This window comes from Centruroides vittatus, unplaced genomic scaffold (assembly GCF_030686945.1).
Source record: "Centruroides vittatus isolate TY-2023 unplaced genomic scaffold, ASM3068694v2 scaffold_3046, whole genome shotgun sequence".
In the NCBI taxonomy this organism is placed as follows: domain Eukaryota; kingdom Metazoa; phylum Arthropoda; class Arachnida; order Scorpiones; family Buthidae; genus Centruroides; species Centruroides vittatus.
The window spans coordinates 1,049,796-1,069,920 of record NW_027122699.1 but is presented as its reverse complement, the minus strand read 5'-3'; the positions used below and the strand labels follow the sequence as shown (position 1 = coordinate 1,069,920).

Here is a 20,125-nt window from a genome sequence, read left to right as displayed (position 1 = left end):
CTATATAGATACCACAGAGTTACGTTACTGAACCCTCTCCCTTCTTCTTCTTCTTCTTCTTCTTCTTCTTTGTTCCAGTTTATATGGAGATTTTAGCCTGTTGGCCTTTTCTCCGATGTACACCGCTTGACGATTATACGAAGCGGTTGGAACGATATATGAAACGTTCTAAAGCTTCCACGTGCTGACGAGGAGGAAGGTCGACGTGAGCCCAGTAAATAGGAGTGAGGGTTTGGACTAATGTTAGATCTATTGATAAAGTGCGACCGAGGTCTTGACGGGCCTCCTTGTATTTTGGACAAGTAATCCAAAAATGGCGGGATGTTTCCGGAGCGCCACAGTTTGGGCAGTCGGGAGAGACACGAAGACCTCTGGAAAAGAGAAACCCATTTAGCGGGGCTGTATCGGTTCGAAGGCGGGCCAAGAGGGTTTCGGCGTAGCGAGACGAGGCGTACGAATATGGCCAGGGAGCAAAAGGCCGGAGGTGATCCCGACCTTTTTGTCTAAGACTAGTAGACCAGGAGTCAATGTAGGTGTTGATAATAATATCGCGTGTGGCCCGGATTAGATCGCGTGCCATGAGGGGCTGCCTCCAGGAGCCGGATGGATTATCTTTTCTTGCCGCCTTGTCTGCTGCTTCATTGATTTGAATGCCGACATGTCCCGGGATCCACCCAATCTCGACTGCCTGGGGGTGCAGACTGATTTCGGCTGCTAAGTCAATTATTATTGCTGGGGATGAAAAATTAACTTTACCCACCGCCTGTATGACAGATTTGCTGTCTGAGAGAATGACAGTCGGATTGTCGAAGCTGGAGCTGATTTGTAATGCTCGTTTTATTCCTAGAGCCTCTGCACCAAATACGCTACAGTGCTCATGAAGGAGCCAAGTTTCCCGGAGTTCGTGTGCCGGGGAAACTATTCCTATCGCCGTACGGATACTGGATTTGGAGGCATCTGCCCCCAAGAGGCATTTGCCCTGCCAGGACGACTCCAGAAGCTCCTGAAAACGAGCACAATTGACCTCCGGAGGGTCAGAGGTAGAAAATGATAACTCGTCGAGGCGAAGATGAGGAAGAATGCTAACTGTGCTTGGTGCCATATGCGTTTGCCGATAGAGGCGAGTCATTGGCAGACCCTCTCGGCGGAGATGGGATAAAACCCGGGAAACGTATGGACGCTGGTACAGGCGCCAATGATAATATTCCAAACAGGATGCCGTGAGAAAAATAGAGTGAAGGGGGCTAAACGGACCTCTGGAGATTTGAACGATAGCGTGGGACATCGCTCTTTGGCGAATTTTTGTCTGTAATGGGATGTAGCCTGTTTCAGCATAAAGCGAGATAAGGGGGTAGACTTAGGAACACCCAACGCCGTGCGAAGAGCGGTGTGTATTGGTTTTTCAATACGACTAATCGTGGTAGGAGGAGCGCCATCAAGAATAGGAGCGCCGAAGGTAGCCATGGGACTTAGAACCGTGTATACTAGACGAAGAATGTCAGCTTTTCTGGCGCCATTCCGGCGCGAGGCGAAATATTTTAATAAGGAGCTTGCGCGAGTAAGTTTCGATCGCAGGAAGGTTTCGTGTACACGCCACGTAAAGGTCTGGGAGAAATGAATACCTAAGATACGTAATGACGAACGTTGGGGGATGATTCCCGAGTTTAGAGACAGTGTTATAGGTGGGCGGTGGATTTTCGGAGAGAAATCTATAGTTGCACTTTTGGTGGCTGAGAATGATAGGCTCCATGTTGTTGCCCAGTGTTCGAGGTGGTGAAGAGCCGTCTGAATGCGGCAAGCGGCTTGGGAAGGGCTAGTGCTTGTGGTTAGAAGATAAAGATCATCAGCGTAAAGAATTGCCGTTACATTGGCTGGGAGTGCTGTCCATAGGTCCGCCATATAAAAAGTGAAAAGGACAGGGGCGAGAACGCTTCCCTGCGGAACGCCATGCGGAAAGGCGTGAGGTGCTGATAAAACACCCCGCCAGCGGACTTGGAATGAACGATTGCGGAGGAACGATGAGATCCAAGTGAGCAACCTCCCTCTGATGCCGAAATACTCCAGTTTTGCCAGGAGCCCCTCCTGGCACACTGAATCATAGGCCCCCTCTAAATCGAGGGCGACCAGATAGACCCAATGGCGTCTCGCTCGGGCTACTGCTATATGATGATGTAGTACCACTAGCGCTTCCTCCACTCCTCGGTATGGGAGAAAGCCAAAGTGGTGACTATGAAAGAAGTCGGTATGTACGACCAGGTTCAAGATACGATACAGAATCATCCGTTCGAACAGTTTGGTGATGTGGGAAGTTAGGGAGATGGGCCGATACGAGGAGCAAGACGTCGCTAGGCGGCCTTGTTTTGCTATTGGAATAATGATGGCTGAAGACCAATCTGGGGGACAGGTCCCAGAGATCCAGATATCGTTCAAACGGTCCAGTAAGATAGAGAGACCCACGGAGGAGAGAGCCCGTAACGCTAGGGCCCTCACCCCCATCTGGACCTGGAGTAGTTGATTTGATTTTGCGAAGAGCGTTGTAGAGTTCTATCTTATTGAATAGACTATCATCAATTATGAGAGGCCTCTGACGAGGGGTCCCTAGAGGAGCGAAAAAACCCGTCTGACGGGCTCGCCCGAAAAAGGACGCTAGGGCGTCTGCTTGTTGTGTTGGAGTTAAAAGAGTGTCCGAGGTCTGAATGATGTTGTGGGTCTCCTCAAATGCCTGTGGGGTCCTCAGGCGACGAAATATCCGGTAGAGAGTGGACTGGGATGGAGGGGAGGCGCACAGGCGCCCCCACCACTCCCGTCGGGATTGGCGAGATTTTCTTCTGAGTAGCGCCCCATAGAATTTGTACCGGTACCACCAGTCGAGAGAAGCTAATTTGCGTGCTTGGCGGAAAGCACGACGTTTCTTTGCTCTTATCTGGCTGCATTCGATGGTCCACCATGGTGGTTGTCCCGACTCGGGGAGAGAGCGAAACGTGGTATTGGCCGCCACCGCCTTTTGGAGATGGTCAACAAAATCCCGATAGGAATCGGGTTGATTTTTATCTGAAGACCAGCTCTGGTCTAGGTAGCCGGAGTATTTACTCCAGTTTGTAGTATGGTGTAGGCGTCGAGGAATCTGCACACGATGGGTGCCCGGAATTGTGATTGTAATGAATATTGGAGCGTGATCACTAGTGAGGGTGTCTTGACTTGGTTGCCATATTGTTGAGCCCAGTAAGTCTGGGGAGCCAAAAGATATGTCAATGGCCGATGAGCCGTTGGGATGGAAGTGGGTCGGTTCCCCTGTATTCCAGCAGCATACGTTCGCTGATGAAAGCCAATCGAATAATGCCCGACCTGAAGCGTCAGGGAGGATGCACGAGGCATCCCAATGGGGATGGTGTGCATTCCAATCCCCGCATAAGCAGAGGCGACAATCGACTGGTAAGAGGTCATCCAGTGAAATCCCTGGATTTACTCCGTGAGGAGCATATACGTTGACTAAAGTTAGGGGGGATCCTGTTATGAACACTTGGGTCTCCTGAACCTCTATACCTGTGATGGCGGAGCTGGGCGGGTTGTGGCGGGCTGGCCACCGATTGGCTATAGCTGTCAAGAGACCTCCCCCCTGGGTTGAGGGGCGGTCCCAACGGAACAACGTGAACCCTGGGAGAGAGAAGGTCGATTCCGGCGTCAGCCACGTTTCCTGGATAAGTAATACATCGGTCTCTCGCAACCATGGCGACGCCAAGAGGAGATCACGTTTAGGGCGTATACCTCTCGCGTTCCACTGCACTATACGGAAGTTATTCTGACTTCCAGCCATGTTAGACATTTGTTGGTTGAGTTTTTGACTGATATCTATGTATTTTGGCCTGTTCGGCCGGGGAAGTAATGTCTAAGTCATACAGAGTGGTTGCTCTAGATGGGCCAGCGGGATAAGGTAGGTCTATATCAGATTGCGGACCGTCTGTGTCTGATGTAGCCGAAGCGGCCGCTTGACGAGGTTTTGGACCTTTTTTCTTTTTCGGATGAGAAGGTTGTGCAGTTGATCCCGACTGTTGGGATGGCCGTTTGAATGGCAATGGTGCTGCCATCGGTTTGTCTGTGCTTGGCTCGCGTTCGGATATGTAGACCTCCTGGTCTGGAATTGTGGGGTAAGATCGAAGTATTTCGTGGAGGTGACAAATCTCCGCACGCAACGCCTCAACTGTGGATTCTAGTTGAGAGATTCTTTTTGTCAAGGTCGGGAAATCGTCTGTTGGCTTTAGGGGGACGCGGGTATACTTTTGTTCCTGCCGAGGGGGCTGGCGAGAAGCCGACTCATTTTGTTTCGGCTTTGGTAGTGAAGCCACTTTCGCATATGATGTGGGTTGGCCGCTTTGCGATCTCTTTGCGTCCTGATAGGAACATCGGCGGGTGGTGCATTGTTTTAATATTCGAGCCTCTCTCTGGTAATCCGGGCAGTGGGGGGAGTCCGCTTTGTGGTCTCCCCCACAAAGAACGCAGCCACGATACTCGGCATCGCAGTTAGCTAATTCGTGGTCCGCGCCACATTTGATACATTTGCGTCGGCCTCGACACGACTGTACCGTATGGCCGAAAGAAAGGCACCGGCCACACTGACGCGGGCGGGGAATATAGCGTTCGCAGCGATATCTCTGGTAGTAGAGGATAACTGTCTCCAAAGGGGCCGCACTGGCCACAGAGAAGTAGACAGTGGGACTAGGGACAAATATGTCTCCTTCCTTACGAGTGAATCGACGTATTTCGATCACCGGTATGTTGTTGTCGGAGAGAATATCGTATATCTCCTTAGCTGAGATGGACATGTCCACGCCGCGCAGGAGATAAGCGGTAAGGGCGCAATCCGGCGCCAAGCGGGCCCGTACCGGAATCCCGGCTATGGTAGTAATGCGGAGAGTCTCTTCTGCCGTCAGAGAGTCCCGGGATTTCACTATTAGAAATCCAGCCCGGGAGTAACGAATGTCTAGAATCCTGTTTGGATTGGAGAAATGTGGTTGGAGGGCCTTATGAAGTTCTGCTGGACGTAGGCGGTGGAGGGGATCCTGGCCCTCCAAAAAGACAGTGTATATTTGGTCAGAGGGGAGAGATTGACGGATGGAGTCCAGTTTCTCCAGTTCCGTGATAGGAGAGATGAATCGAAGCTCCTCCGAGAACGAGCCCGCCGCCGTTTCCGGTAGACGCGGCTGTGGACGTCCGCGCGGAGGGGACGTCATCTCCGAACGTGGAGGGGCCACTACACCGGATAGTCGAAAAATGCTCCTACCTGAGAGTAATGAGTTGGTTGAGAATCCAGAAAAACGCCAACGCTGAGAGACCACCGGCCTGAGAGCACGTTTCGCGCCAAAACTCCAGAAACCAACAAAACTCAATAAATAAGTACGTTAGACTGATCACTGTTACGTCTAATACTCAAGATCACGATTAGACAGAGAATCAAACTCGAACGGTGAAGAACCTTACGATACGAATTGAAAATCGCGCCAGTCGCTCACGTATAATCGTTAGCGAGTAGCCATCTTGAATCCCAATCTCTCTCCCTTGTGAGTCGAAAAAAACAATAGTAATAAAAGCTAATAGTCGCACTTAACTTTGGCCCTTTTAGTGCTCACGTAGCGAAAGGCCCAAACATGAAAATAATTTATATATTTTTTTAAATTTTCATTTGCACTGTTTATACATATCGGTATATTTATACATAGTGCTTATGTATATTGTACTACAATATGTTTATTGTAACTAGAAGCCGACTCATTTTTACGTTATTGGACAAGTTACGTTGACAGGCGACACAAAATTATTACTGTATAACTTTGCATTTTAAAATTAAAAGGATTAGTTATATAAAACATATATTTGTAAATTTAGATAAAAAATTTAGTTATAAGCATTTAATCTAAACTAAAGTAATTCCATTATTTATTATTTTATTTGTTCTGTTTTTATCTGAGTTAATCTCGAAAAATAAATCGTCGTTATCAAATTTTAACTCGGTAGATTTTGTTATAGTATGTGACGGAAACGTAATTAATGAAGATTTTAATAAAGTATAATTTAAAAATAATTTAAACTAGAACTTCGTCCCCGACTGAAGCGCAGCAACGGCTTGCGAACTCACGTTAGATTATTAAGACGCACTAAATTAAAGCGACTCGTCACACTGCATGAGCAGTTAATTCTTATCTTTGTTCCTTAACTTCCTTAACTTACATAATAAAGGTCGACTTGGTGAAGGCATTTTACACCTGCCGCTGTTAATGTAGTTTAAAATATTCCTGTATTTGACAAAAAAATAAAAAAACCACAAAAATAATTAACAGAACTCAATAGGAATTTTCTTTCGTTGTACTGTCGTTATTTATTTATTATTTTTCGTATGAAAAATATAATACGTTAAGGTATATATTGTCAATTTTTCGAAAAAAATGACAAAAAAGGCAAGAGCTTTGCCGTATATCGAATGTTTTTGTTTTAAATTTTGTACTGTACCAAAATTTTAAAAAATCTACTAAAACTGAAAAATTATGTTACAATTATCGATTATGATACGCTTAAATTTATTACTGAAATTTGTCTGCAAATTATGGTACAAATGAATAATTATGTTACAGTTGATTACATTGCGGATCACGAAACGTGAAAAAAATTTTAACACTATAAAAGAGTGTAATTATTTGCTTTTTTGTCTTATTTTTTAAAATTAAGCTTCATAATAGCCACTTTTGAATTTGCTATGAATTTGAAGTACTTATCACACCAGATTTCGACAGGAAAATTCAGAGATTTTATAAACCAATATGTACATTTCGGGCCTGTTATTAAACCAATATAGTATGTACATTTCTCGCCTATTTTTACCCATCATTATTTAGTTTTCATCTCACGTATTCTTGTCTTTTCCAAATTGTAGTTGACATTAAATTTGATTACTTGATTTTAATGTCAAGTACAGTTTGAAAAGGACAAGATACACGAGATAAAACCAACTGATCAAGGTTAATAAAATCTCAGTAAATTTTCCTCTTGAAAACAAGTACGATAAATCCTTCAATTTCTTAGCAAATACAAAAGTTCTTTTTCTTTTTAACGCTTTCCGCCCTATGGGTACTAAGAGGGCCTCTTTTCGCAAGCCTATTATGGGTTCAGCTAGACCCACAATGGGGCGGTCGGGTGATGAGGAACGGGGGCCGACATATCCGGTCGGACTACACTTCGAAAAATTCCTGGGGATTTTTCAACCCGTCGGGATTCTGATCCCGAATCTTACAGAGCTGTAGGCTGCCATCTAGACCCCGCTCGGCCATTTAGCCAAACAAATTCAAACGTAGCTATTAAGAAGATTAACTATAAACCAAAACGAAAAGTAAATAAAATCCAAAAATAAAAGACCACAGTACGTTTATGGAAATAATCGACTAGCAACGTCACACGTGATGTGCTTCAGTTAAACCAATCAGCACATTCCCTAAAGCACTTTCCACTTTAAATGTCAGGCAATATGTGAATTTTATTTTATTTCCTCCCACTAGTCGACATAACTTTTCCTTTAATTGTGTTAATTTTTATAGCATGCATTAACTGTAAAGAATCGTATAATTAACAACCACTATAGCAAACTTCCTCGTATTCCAATACCAAAACGTAAAGTTTCCATAACACACTTTATAATGGCAGTGACATGTTTAACAAATGAGGATGAAACCGGTATTAACATGCCATAACTCAATGGTTGATGCTCATTGATCAATACCCAAGTCAATTCATTCCATAGACAATTGTAGATCTAGTTTTAAAAAGACTAAAATGACAACACTGGCACTTAAAAATAAGAAATCACTGCTCTATCATGGATGCCTGCAAAGTATAGCGCAAAAGAACGAATTCTTCTGCCAGTGGAATAAATTGTCCGGAAACACGTTATAAATATCAGATGGCCGAAGAGAGTGACGCCGAATCCAGGTCACGTGACACGCTTGGTGCGCGTCCACGACAACAAGCTTAATTAATTAAGCAATAGCTTCTCGAACGGTGCACACTCGATAAGTAGTCATACGATTTTTGTTTATAGCACTTTTAATATGGGTTGCCAAGAAACAATTCTATGCATTTTGGAAATGTCTATTTAATATGTCACTTAAAAAAAAAAAAATTAAAAAAAAATGCTAGACGGTCTTCATAGCAACAATTACCAAAATTAATTCACCCTATTATAAAAATATTTTAATTCTTCTACTTCTATTTATATTATTATATTAAATATCATTAAAGTTAATACAGCGGAAAAATCGGCATAATATTTCCACTATAAAATTACCCATTCACATTAATAATATGTGGATTCTCCTGTGATAACATATCGTATATATTACGTTACAATGGTTTTGAATTGAGAATTGAAAATTACAGCACTTAACCTTATTTATAGGAATGCAGATAAATACAGTATATTATTTAATTTCTTATTTCTGAATCCATAATATATTTAGATTGCCGCTGAAGTGGCCCGTGAGAAAATGCCGTCCTTCCATAACGAAGGCCCTGTTTTAGTCCACGAAACGCGGATTATAATTTCCTATATTTTGCATATTTCTTTTAATATCAATAACGTTTAAATGGTTTAATTAATAAATAAATGAATAAATGCATCTGTGAGTTTTATTCTGTGTAAAGAATATTTTAATTTCGATTATTAAATATCTGTTTTAAGTTTTGTATTGGAAATTATTTTTCCTCGATTTTTCATGAAAATCTAATTGTATAACAAAAATGCGACAAATATAAAATTAAAATTATTCTCGTTTTTTGTTCTTTTTGTTGCAGAGAATTTTCTTTTTTTAATGTCTGGTGATCTAGTAATTTATTGAATAAAACTTTATATAAAACGAATTCAGACTCGAGGAAGGTTAATGCTTATCGCCCATAATAAGTTATTTTTATCAATCGGAATTTTTTTCATTTTCAATTCGAAAAAATTGTGTATACATTCAGCATTGGTTTATTCGATTACGGCAACGCGACACGGGGGCGATCTGCCGAACGGGATGCCTCCTGGGAAACTTTTACGGGAAACCGGCTTTTATCGATATTTAGGCATTACAAACACGAAGAAAACTCGAAAAACGGAGATACTATAGATTGCACCCTATGGAATTTCGGGACTTTGAGTATATACTTGAACTCAGGGGACCAAGACGAGTTCAACGATACCCTAATTTTGGACCGGAGACGGAAAATAAGAAAGTTATACTTTTTAATGCTATTATGCAGATGACACCGTAGTTGCTAATACCGCCATCTTGCGGTAAAGTCTGTAAACCACATTAAAAAAAGCACTGTGAAAGGCAAGAAACTGCACGAACAGTCGAACGCCACTTTCTGTTTTTTTCTTTTGTCCAAGAACTAACGTGAATCAATAAATAGTAACGTTAAACACTCGGCGCCCCCTCCGGGAGGTCCGTCGGGAGCGCGAACAGTCAGAATGCCACCTGGTGGAAAACTCTAAAATGGCGTAGAATGCATTGTGAAAGGCAAGAAATCGTAAATGTCATAACTTTCTCATTTTTTGTCTCCGGTCCAAAAGTAGGGTATCATTGAACTCGTCTCGGTCCCCTCGGTTCAAATAAAGTCCCGAAATTCCATAGAGTGCAATCTATACAACAGCCCGAAGAACTCCACGTGGACGGCCCCGTCGGCCAGGCGCGAATTCCAGACTACCGACATTCGGTGGGTTACATTCAGAATTCATATTCTTAAATGAAATAATAGAAAGGGCGCGTTTTTTTATGCAGCGAAAGTGTAGCGAAATGACGTCACGAGCAGTGTTGGCCATTTAGAAACGGCTTTCAGAGGATTAGCTGTAAAGCGCTTCTCAAGCGCTGCATAAAAAAACGCGCCCAAATAAGTATAATTTTCAACGGCAGGCGAAAATCTAAAACATAATCTATTATTAAAAATATTAAATTTTTCACGTAACTAGACTTGACGTTACTATTTCGCACTAAAAACTTAGAAATTTTTAAAAAGTCTCAGGATTTTTTCCAGCAGGGGGCGCCACCGGCAGCGGTCGAGCGAAGTTGTTATGGAGACGACGACATGGGGGATCGTGTATCAGAAAACAGTAGCGTCGACGAGCAATTTTTGATTTCTACCAGGGTCCAGATCAGCGGAGTGTTGATGAAAAGACCCTTCGGACACCAATCTAACAAATGGTCCAAAAGGTAAAAAGTTTTCAAAGCAAGAATATTCATTTTCCACCATAGACTTACCTAAACATCAAAAGTTACTATTTTAATGTTTTTCTGCTGGCTGAGGCCTTTTTACGTATGTATAAATGGATTTTATTGGCTGTCTTTCGGGAGTTTTGTGCTATTCATTTAGTGATTCATAATTGCACTTCCTTCTTTATTTTTGGCAATATTTCAAGTGACGTTTTCACTTCTGTAATATCATTTCGAAATGATGCAACGTCGATGTGTACAGTATAGAAGACATTAACATAAATACACTACGACGAATAAGAGTTTAGAAATTCTTCGTTCGTTTCGTCCGCATCGCAGATACCATCTTAATCTCCTTTAAACCACTATATCTGTATATAATTGCTCCATATTTTAGCATTAGAAAGAAATCTGATATAGAAAATACAAAGCTTTAATGTAACGGATCTTTTTTAAAGTTTATTTTGTGTAATTTTATTGTTTGGCTCAAATTTTAACCGGTTTGACGTGTTTCTCTCCCTTGGAAATTGGTTTTGGGTTATTACGGTTATGCCGGACGTCTGGGATTTACTAAAAATAGATCTGCTCGGATTAAAGATTAAAAATTTACGAGATGATCTTTAAATGTTAAAAATTTGGAAGTTGCCGTGGATGGATTCGAATTATTTTTGGGTTGTGTTATACGAACGTGTATCGAAAGTTATGGGAGTTATTAAAAATAATAATAATAATAATGACTAATTTTAAAGTCTTTTCTGCCCACGTAAGTTACGAATGATCGGTTCGAATTCTCCAAACTTCAAACCGATTATTCTGTGGAACTTTACTTGGCGTCCTTATTCCGTCGTCTAGAGTTTTGGATCCCGAGCGTGAATAGATTCCGTCGACGTCGATCTCCGAGATACGGGAGGCGGTTTCTGTCCCGTATTTTTGTATTGGCAAATTGTCTCCCTATCTGTGTATTTTGCTTGCGAGCATCACGTATTGCATCTTATTTGCACGTTATTTAATTCTTAAGTTAAATTGTACGTTGCTACCATTTATTATAAAATGTCGTAAATACCGTATAATTAGGCAAATATTTTTATTTCGATATAAACGTCGTCTCGGGATGCGGGTAGTGGCATTAATATAATTCGGCAGTCGTTTGGCATTCGTCCGTGGGAGAATTATTAAATTAAAATGTTACGGTTTGAGACGGAATTCGACTTTAAAAATTTGTGTGTTTTGAACGAAAGATGTAGAATATTAATATTCTTTCTGTATTCGTGACCGAGTCGCTTCCAAATCGTCCCATTTACTTACCTTAATGTAATCGAACGACTCTGCACGTACTGTTTATATTTGACCGATCTAGTTCTAGATACATAAGTTAACTTATTTTGTTGCGATCGTATTATTACCACCTACACATATTTTTGCAATTCGACTAGGTAATAATCAATTGACAATAAATAATTTTTATATATGTAAAATATATAATATTTATAAAAGGATAGTTACTGAAAAGAGAGTATTTGGTTTTGAACAGGAAATTCTCATTAAAAATTAGTAATGTTTCTTAGATTAGTTGAAAATAATTTAAACAGTTCCTTGTTTTAAAATATATTTAAATAATTAATTTAACTCTTTCTAGATATCTGTAAATGATTTTATTATTAAAATGATTACAAGATGGTGACATTATCTACCTTTGTGAGAAGTTCATTTAATTAATTTAGTAGTATAAGAATAGACTAAAATTCTGTAGGTTTTGATTATTGTTTAGTATGTATTTTTAATAGTTTTGAAAATAATTTTATGTGAAATTTATTTTGTGCCACTGATAATTTGTATAAAATAGATCCAAACATCCTAACAAATCATTTAATGTTTGATAAGCAGATGTTCTGAAAGGCATTTCATTCATTTTCTATGTTAAATGTTACGTCTATTATAATTAACAGTTGTATATATGAAAAAATTAATTGACACCATCATAAATTAAATCATCTACTAACTTAATAGACTGTTTCCTATTTTACATCTGCTTTATTTGGAATAATATAATTTGCTGTCAGGCATAGTTTATTTTCTCTGTCTGATTGTAATGTATATGCATAACTGTCAGATTTATAAAAATTACATATTTATTTGAATTTTAATTTTTTTCTTTAGACAAAAATATATATTTGGAACCAAATGTTAATTTTTATTATTATTTGTTTACACTAAAGTTCTTAAGGGAACTGTTAAGTTTATTCTGGGAATAATTAATTTCATAATGTTTTGTTTGTGTAAGAAGTCCTAGTTATTACATAAATAATAATAGAGTTTCGGTAGATTGATTGTTTTGTTTCCAAATTTGACAAATACTTTTAATGGATTGAAAACATTTTATGCGAAATGTATTTGACTGTCTAAAATGAAACTGTTACTTTATTAAATTACAAAGAAGCAACCTTTGAACAGTTAAAACTTTACATTTGAGCCAATGTTTTTGACTGTCTTCGGGTTCCAAAGATCGAACTAATACAAAATACAAATTCTAGAATACATGTTATTTTATTGTTAATTAGTATTTTGAGTAAAATTTTGAGAAGTTTTATCAAATTTTAGTAATTAATTTTAATTGCTTTGAATATTTACAAATGTCAAAAGATTTTTTAACTAATATAATATAATGCAAAATAAAATATTTTATTAAGATCCAACTTGTGAATAAGTTTAAACATTCTCATGTTGTAATGATAAATTTAACATAATATGCATCTTTTTAAATTTTAATTCTTAACAGGTTATTCCAAGAATTTTGTTATCCCGTCGAACTATTTGAATAACTAATTGGTTTTATTTACATATTGATTCTTCCTTCAATATTATGCTTAAGATATTTTTAATTAAAATAATCTTGCATTGTAATTTCTTCAGATTTATAAAAAAAATACTGTAAATTTTAAAAATATTCAACATTTAATTAAATGTTTTAAGTAAATTGATATCTTTAAAAATGAAATTGACGACATAGTCTGTTGAAAATGGAATCGTCATTTATTCGGCAAATTATTCTGCAAAGTTTTGTCACCGGGGCAACTGAAAATCTAAATTTACCAACACTTGCTTCTAATAGATATAAAGCTCTACCGTCCCCAAGCAATAAGGATGGAAGGAAAGAAGACTTCTGTAGCATTACCAGTTCCAATTTTAAAACCCATGTTTTTAATTGGACATATTCCTTTGTTTTAAGAGAAGTTTTAATTTTGATGTCTTAGAGAAAGGTCGATTGTCCAAAGTTTGTATTCTGGAACATTAAACTGAATAAATGGTGATTCCATTTTCAACAGAGTAGGTCCTCAATTTAATTTTTAAACTTAATTGCCATCTGATGATATTCTACAATTTAATAGAAATTGATATCTTATTTATGCATTTTATTTATCTGTTAGGTTTTTTGTCATCAAAGATGGTTTTTTATTGTATTATCCGGAAAATGAAAAGAAAGCTTTTGAAAAAAGAGGAACTTTTAATTTACATCCAAAGGTAATTTTATTGATAATTACATTTATTAAAATTTAATTAAATTATAAAAAAATTTTATTTTCACATGTATATAATTTCTTTATATTTGCAGGGAGTAATTCCATTAGGGGGTTGTTCTGTGGAATCGGACACAAATGGAAATTATTCTTATATAATAAATGTGTGTAGTGAAGAATTCAGTTGTGTAAGTTGTTATTTTTCTTAATTAAATACAGATATCCTTCACATAACATAGTAGTTGTGCAGTGAAAAAGTGCTGTATTATGTGAATCTGTGTTATACCAAACAAACAATTAGTACAAAACATAGTTAGGTTCAAAAAGTTATCAAAAGTATACTATTCTTTTTCATAATTAAGAGAAATGTGTTGATTAAAGAATTGGTAATTAACTAACAATCACAATCAAAAGTATTGTGCGTTAATATTAATTTTTTCTTCACTGCTAAACACTGTTAAATAAGGATTTTTTATTTTTGGCAGAATATCATCATCTGAGCTTTACTGTTAATCTTAAATAGAAGTATTAGTAACATCATGATTTTTTTCTACTTTTTTCATAAAATCTGATATCTTCATTTGCTTGCATTTGCCTAAGAGATCTTTAAAAATTTAATGTTTTTATGAAGTAACTTTTAATTTAATATATAAATGTTGTAGGTTGTGTAACTTCAGCATTTTTCTTTTTTGCATAAAATGTTATCAAAAATAATATAGAATTTAAAAAGTATAATTTGAATTATGCAGGGAGTTTTTTCAAATACATGATCGTTGAAAGATGAACAGAACTTACAATTAATACATAACTGTTTTTTGAGGTTAATTTTACTTTCCTGACTATTATAGAATATAATATATAGAAAATATAGTGATTAGTGAAATTTTGATCATATTGAGAATTGTAAAAAAAAAAGCCCAAAAATGCTTAAAAAAACCCTTATGAAGTATTAGATGGCAACTATTATGTACAGTAGAGCATCAATTATCCGACTCAATTGGGTACTGGGGTTGGTTGGATAACCGAAAAGTATGAAAAAATACATTATTAGTATATTAGTATATCCCATGTAATTTGTATAACCTACTTTGCGTTGAATTTTCATTGATGTTAAGCCTAACAAAATTTCTTAAAAATAATAATCATCGCGATTGTATTGTTAAGAATGATTTCTTTATTTTCCACAAAATAAAGACAAAATAAAAAATTAAGTACGGTTTAAATATTGGCCTCCTTTTCATGGTCGAGCCAGTGTTGTCAGCTAAAACACACAAAAATTTAACAAAAATAATATTAAAGTAGCCAAGACATAGCCAAATATTGTAATGCCACATCACTAGCGGACATTTGAATTTGCCGACTAGTACGCGGTCGGTTAACCGATGTGACGGTTAATCGGGGGTCGAATAATCGATGCTCTACTGCAGGGATGGGCAACCTGTGGCCTGCGTTCGTATATTTTGCGGCCCGCAACGCATAAAATGTGAATAAATATATCAATTTCCCAGCTTAAGGAAGTATGCAGCAAAAATTCAAACATTATTTTTACAACTTATGTATGTGAATAGTTTTTCTCACAATGAATTTAGTAAAAATTAAAACAAGAAACCAGCTAATAGACACGTGGAAACTAATTTAAAACTAGCAGTGACGAATATTTAACCAAATATTTCCAATATATTATGTTTACATCAGTTCCAGAAGCTAAATTAAGTATACCTAATCTAATTTATAATTATATATGAATAAATAATTCTGATTTACCAACATTTTTTTTTTCTCTTTCTCTTGTATGCGGCCCGCATCGGTTCAAAAGTCTTAAAATGCGGCCCTTACATAGAAAAAGGTTGCCCTTCCCTGCTCTACTGTATTATATCTCAGAATTGGATGAACCAAAAATTTTGAAACTGCAGGTTTATTCCTATATATGCGTCATTGATAGATATAATAATTTAGTTGAATTATTTTAAGAAAATGTTATTACATGATGATTATGTGTAAATTTACATTAAAACAAAATTAAGTGAAATTTGTATTTGCACTAATTAAATTGAAGACCTTTAGACAAGAATGTGTTAACTCATTATTTTTCAAGTTTCTAGGAAAATCACCTAAAGTTCCAAATTTGCTCAGTATTTAGGACTGCTAATGGGTGATTAATTATATTAGAGGTTGATAGGCCAGTCTATGAGAAGTTATGGGTCACAAATCCGGAAATTTTACCTGCCCTACAAGTGTAGAAATTTAAACAAAAATGCCTAGTTAAAATGTTCTTTCCCCTCATGTCAGTTAAAATTAAAATAGGATTTCTTTTCTATATGCATAAAATATTTGTATATTTTTGAAACTTATCCTTTTGAATTTTAATACATTTCTATGGGATAGTTGGTCTTAAGTTTTGCATTTTCATTTGTATGTGCATGCCAGGAACATAATCCCTGTATAAATCACAACTGCAATGCAAATTAAAATATCTGAAGTAGTTCTCAGAGTGTATCAATAATTATACATTTGAACCTTTTAATTGAACAGTTTATCTAATTATTAATAAAAAGAAATATACATATTAATTTTCACTCGAACAATTGAACCCATATTCAGCAGAAAGAATAATTCATCACTAAACACGTTTGCCTGCTGAAAAACATTTATTTGCTTATACACTAGTGAAATAGTGATTGTTAATGAATCATATTAATTTTCATTAACGATAAATATTTTACTAAAACTAGTATCATAAATTAAAATTGTTAAAAAATTTTATACTAAGAAATTACAGTATAAATTCACAAGTTATTTACTTTATCCTGCAGAAGCAAATCTCTCTTTTGGCTGAAACACGTTTGGAACAAGAAAAATGGATGGCAGCATTGAAGCAAGCCAGCAGAGTGTAAGTAATAGAAGTACCGTATATTTCCATGGATAAGACGATAGTTGAATCATAAAAAAAGACCCCGAAAATCCGGGGTCGTATTATAGGACAGGCACAAAAAAATTAGATTGAAATTTATATAAATTAAAACCATTATAAAAAAAACGGACAAACCATAATTACTTACCAGTAGAGAGTAGGGCATGTCCATAAAATAGAATAGCCCGTATGATGTTTTTGTGAATAGTCAAGGTCATTACCCGAATTCCCGAATCAGTACAAACGTTTGCAACAATAGCAAGGCAGAAAATAAAATTTGTTCATTCGAAAAATTATGGAATAGGACATAATTCTGTATATGCTATACAGTATTCAATTTAAAAAGGTTTCTTTGTGAGAGTTTATATTGCTATACAGTATTATCCAGAAGTTGATTGCTGATCTAAACTAAATTCATAGGCTGTTGATAGTTTGGGTGGGGGTCTTATAGGACAGTTATATGCTAAAACTATAAAAGTTTTACGAAAATTTATACCTCGTCTTATCTGAAGGTCGTCTTATCCACGAAAATATACGGTAGTTTTTGAATTATATATAATGTAGAAGTATTGTTACATCAGGAATGATATACAGTAAAACCCGTCTATGGCGACCACCCACGGTTCCTTCAAAAAGTGGTTTTTTAGACAGGTGGTCGTCCAATACTGGTGGTTCTGTAATACCGTATTTCCGTATGCGTTTTGCACACTTTTCAGCCATTTCTACTAAGCAAAACTCGAGGTGAGCAAAAATAAGCAAATTTTTTCAATGACGGAGCTATATTTGTATTGTGTTTTATTGTTATCGGATAACTTGATTTACAGGAGTTGTAGTGATTTTATAAGACAGATTTAATATCAGTATTTTAAAGATTAATACAATAATCGCATTTTCTTGATTATAATGCACACTTTCTTTTTTCCGACTTAATTAATTCAACTTTGTTCTTTCCAGTTACGAGTATTATGTCATCGATATACAAGTGCGTCATATCTCTCCATCACTTTGGTTTTGGTTTTCATTAGTTTAATATTTAATGTTTTCTTAAGTACAATAAAAATTATTAATTAATAATAAAATGATTTTATTACATTCTGCAATTCTCCAATGACAATTGCAGAATCGAAAAATGAAGGTTGCCTGTAAAACTGATTTTTGCATTAATGCGTTTATTGTTGTTTGAATATTTTGCGTGTGAAAATTACTTTGATATTATTTTTCTAAAAATATTGTGGAAATAAGGTAGGTTGATACAGAAACTATTTATTGCACATATACTGTATATGAGCATCAAAAAATAAATAAATAAATAAATAAATAAAATAAATTTTATCAAATGATGAGATCAGCCAATTAATTGTATCATGTACAATATTTTATACCTGTAAGGAAAATACTGTAGGTCTACAGTAAAATAAATTTTATTTTCCCACAGTTAAACTTTGCTGTTAATTGCTCTCGTGATAAACCATTTTCACTTTCTTTGATAACTTTAACACGATCGTCTAATGACAGTGCTTCGCATTTCTTTCGTTTTCGGACAATTTCAAACAAACCGAAATGAATTTCTTTTGTTGCTAGACTAAGTCATTAACACCTATACCTAATTTCGTGGGTGGGAGAAGTGCCCGAGGTTGGTTCGAACAAGAGTTTAGACCAGATATATTCGCGGAAGTGGTTGCTTATTACAGTTGTTGTATGTTGCTTCAGACCAAAAATTGATGCTCGCAGTCACATTACACAGGTGGTCATTTAATATGGGTAACTTTTATGAAGACTCTATGTATAAACTATTCTTGCCAGACAATTTTGCCCGTTTTGACAAGTGGTCGCCTAAGCAGTTTTCACTGTATTTGATTGAGAAAAACAACAGAGTATTTTGAATTAAATATCAAAATGTTGCTTTTGCAAAAAATTTGAAAATATGCAAGAAAATTTATTTTCATTTTACAAAGTAAGGAGTTGTAGGATTTCTTTGATTAGATAATGATGATGATAATAATAATAATGATGTTTTACATTGAAACAAGGTAGTTATATCTGCTGAAATATATTTTCATGAAAATTCTCAAAATTTTTCAAGATTTTTGAACCAAATTTATGTTCAATGAGCGACTATTTATTGTGACATTGTCACAATGCTGGGCTGCAAGTTTTAATCTCCTTTAAATTATCCGATACCTGTAAAATAGTACTTAGATTGTTTTGTAGGCTTTATAAAGATATGTTTTGAAATTTAAAGACATTATAATCAGTACAATGATGCCTTCCGACGTCATGGTTAATAAGTAAAGGTTATGTTGGGTTGAACAGAAAGTTTTAATGTACAGTATTTTTAAGAACTGTGGTTATATGAAATTATTGTGTAATTTAATTATAACAGTTGTGAAATTTAACACATCACTCACGTTGCTGATGTGACATATTTTTCTTTGTTTTAGAATGTTCAGTTTAAATTAAACATTATTACATTAAAAGTAAATGTTAAGTGGTGTTGATTTACATTTGTTTTAATGTGCATGATCATACCCACACTCAAAGATTAACATGACAAAAAAAAGTTTATGAAAGTAATAAATACATGGATATTCCAAAGGATAGTCACGTGAAATTTTCATAATTTGTCTGACATCAATGGAATAATTTTTGAAATTGATTTGCTCTCGTACATCATACTTTTCCTGTTAGTAACAGAATTCTGCCAGTTATTCATTTGTGGTAAATATAGGTGGTGTATGAGTCAACCAAAAAGGCTGCCACAAATGGTATATCATACCTGACAACATACGAGAATTACTTGTGTGTTGTTTTTGTAATAACTTTTCTCTCTGTAGTCAAAATGTTTTATCTGCATTTGGTCCAACATTAATTTTAGTTGATTTCGTAGTTTAAGTCATTTTGATTACACTTTGTGTCATTTTAGAATATGTGGGTGATCGAAAAAGATGTCTTATAGAAGAAGAGGAAATGCTAAAACTGATAACTTCATATGTATCCACTTCTTCCTCAGCAAAAATTTCCCTTCAGTCTAATCCAGCAACTTCAACCTTTAAATTTCCGGTACAAACGACAAAAATTAACAGAAAAAACTAACGTTTTCGAATCTCCATCGAGATTCGAAAACGTTAGTTTTTTCTGTTAATTTTTGTCGTTTGTACCGGAAATTTAAAGGTTGAAGTTGCTGGATTAGACTTCATATGTACCGGTAGTCACGGGTGAAGTTTGTTTCCCTTCAGTTTCACCACATCTGATTTTGCTGAGCTTAAAATTCTTTCATTTTTACTAACGTTTCCACCCTATCTAATATAGGCCATTGTCAGGTTTAATATTATAAATGTTCCAAAATGGAACATACCATTTTTGAATATTTTACATATTTAAAATTAAAAAAAAATTTAACTTTAAAATAAATTGAAAGAAGTGTGTATATTAAATAAATAAAAAGTAAATAAATGAATAAAACATAGAAA

At 36.1% G+C, this 20,125-nt stretch overlaps 2 protein-coding genes across 2 annotated transcripts in view; one reads left to right on the top strand and one right to left on the bottom strand.

Moving 5' to 3' along the window:
• Positions 1-133: 133 nt before the first annotated feature.
• On the bottom strand, positions 134-1,102 carry LOC136988090 (uncharacterized). Its single transcript, XM_067285894.1, has one exon. The coding sequence runs from the start codon at positions 1,100-1,102 to the stop codon at positions 134-136; it is 969 nt and encodes a 322-aa protein (XP_067141995.1).
• Positions 1,103-10,072: 8,970 nt separating this feature from the next.
• LOC136988096 (pleckstrin homology domain-containing family D member 1-like) overlaps positions 10,073-20,125 on the top strand; it is a 29,752-nt gene continuing 19,699 nt past the window's right edge. The window contains exons 1-4 of the mRNA XM_067285908.1: positions 10,073-10,229; positions 13,655-13,748; positions 13,840-13,932; positions 16,558-16,634. Of these exons, the coding sequence (XP_067142009.1) occupies positions 10,105-10,229; positions 13,655-13,748; positions 13,840-13,932; positions 16,558-16,634 (389 nt within the window). The 5' untranslated portion in view covers positions 10,073-10,104. The remainder of the gene's footprint in view (positions 10,230-13,654; positions 13,749-13,839; positions 13,933-16,557; positions 16,635-20,125) is intronic.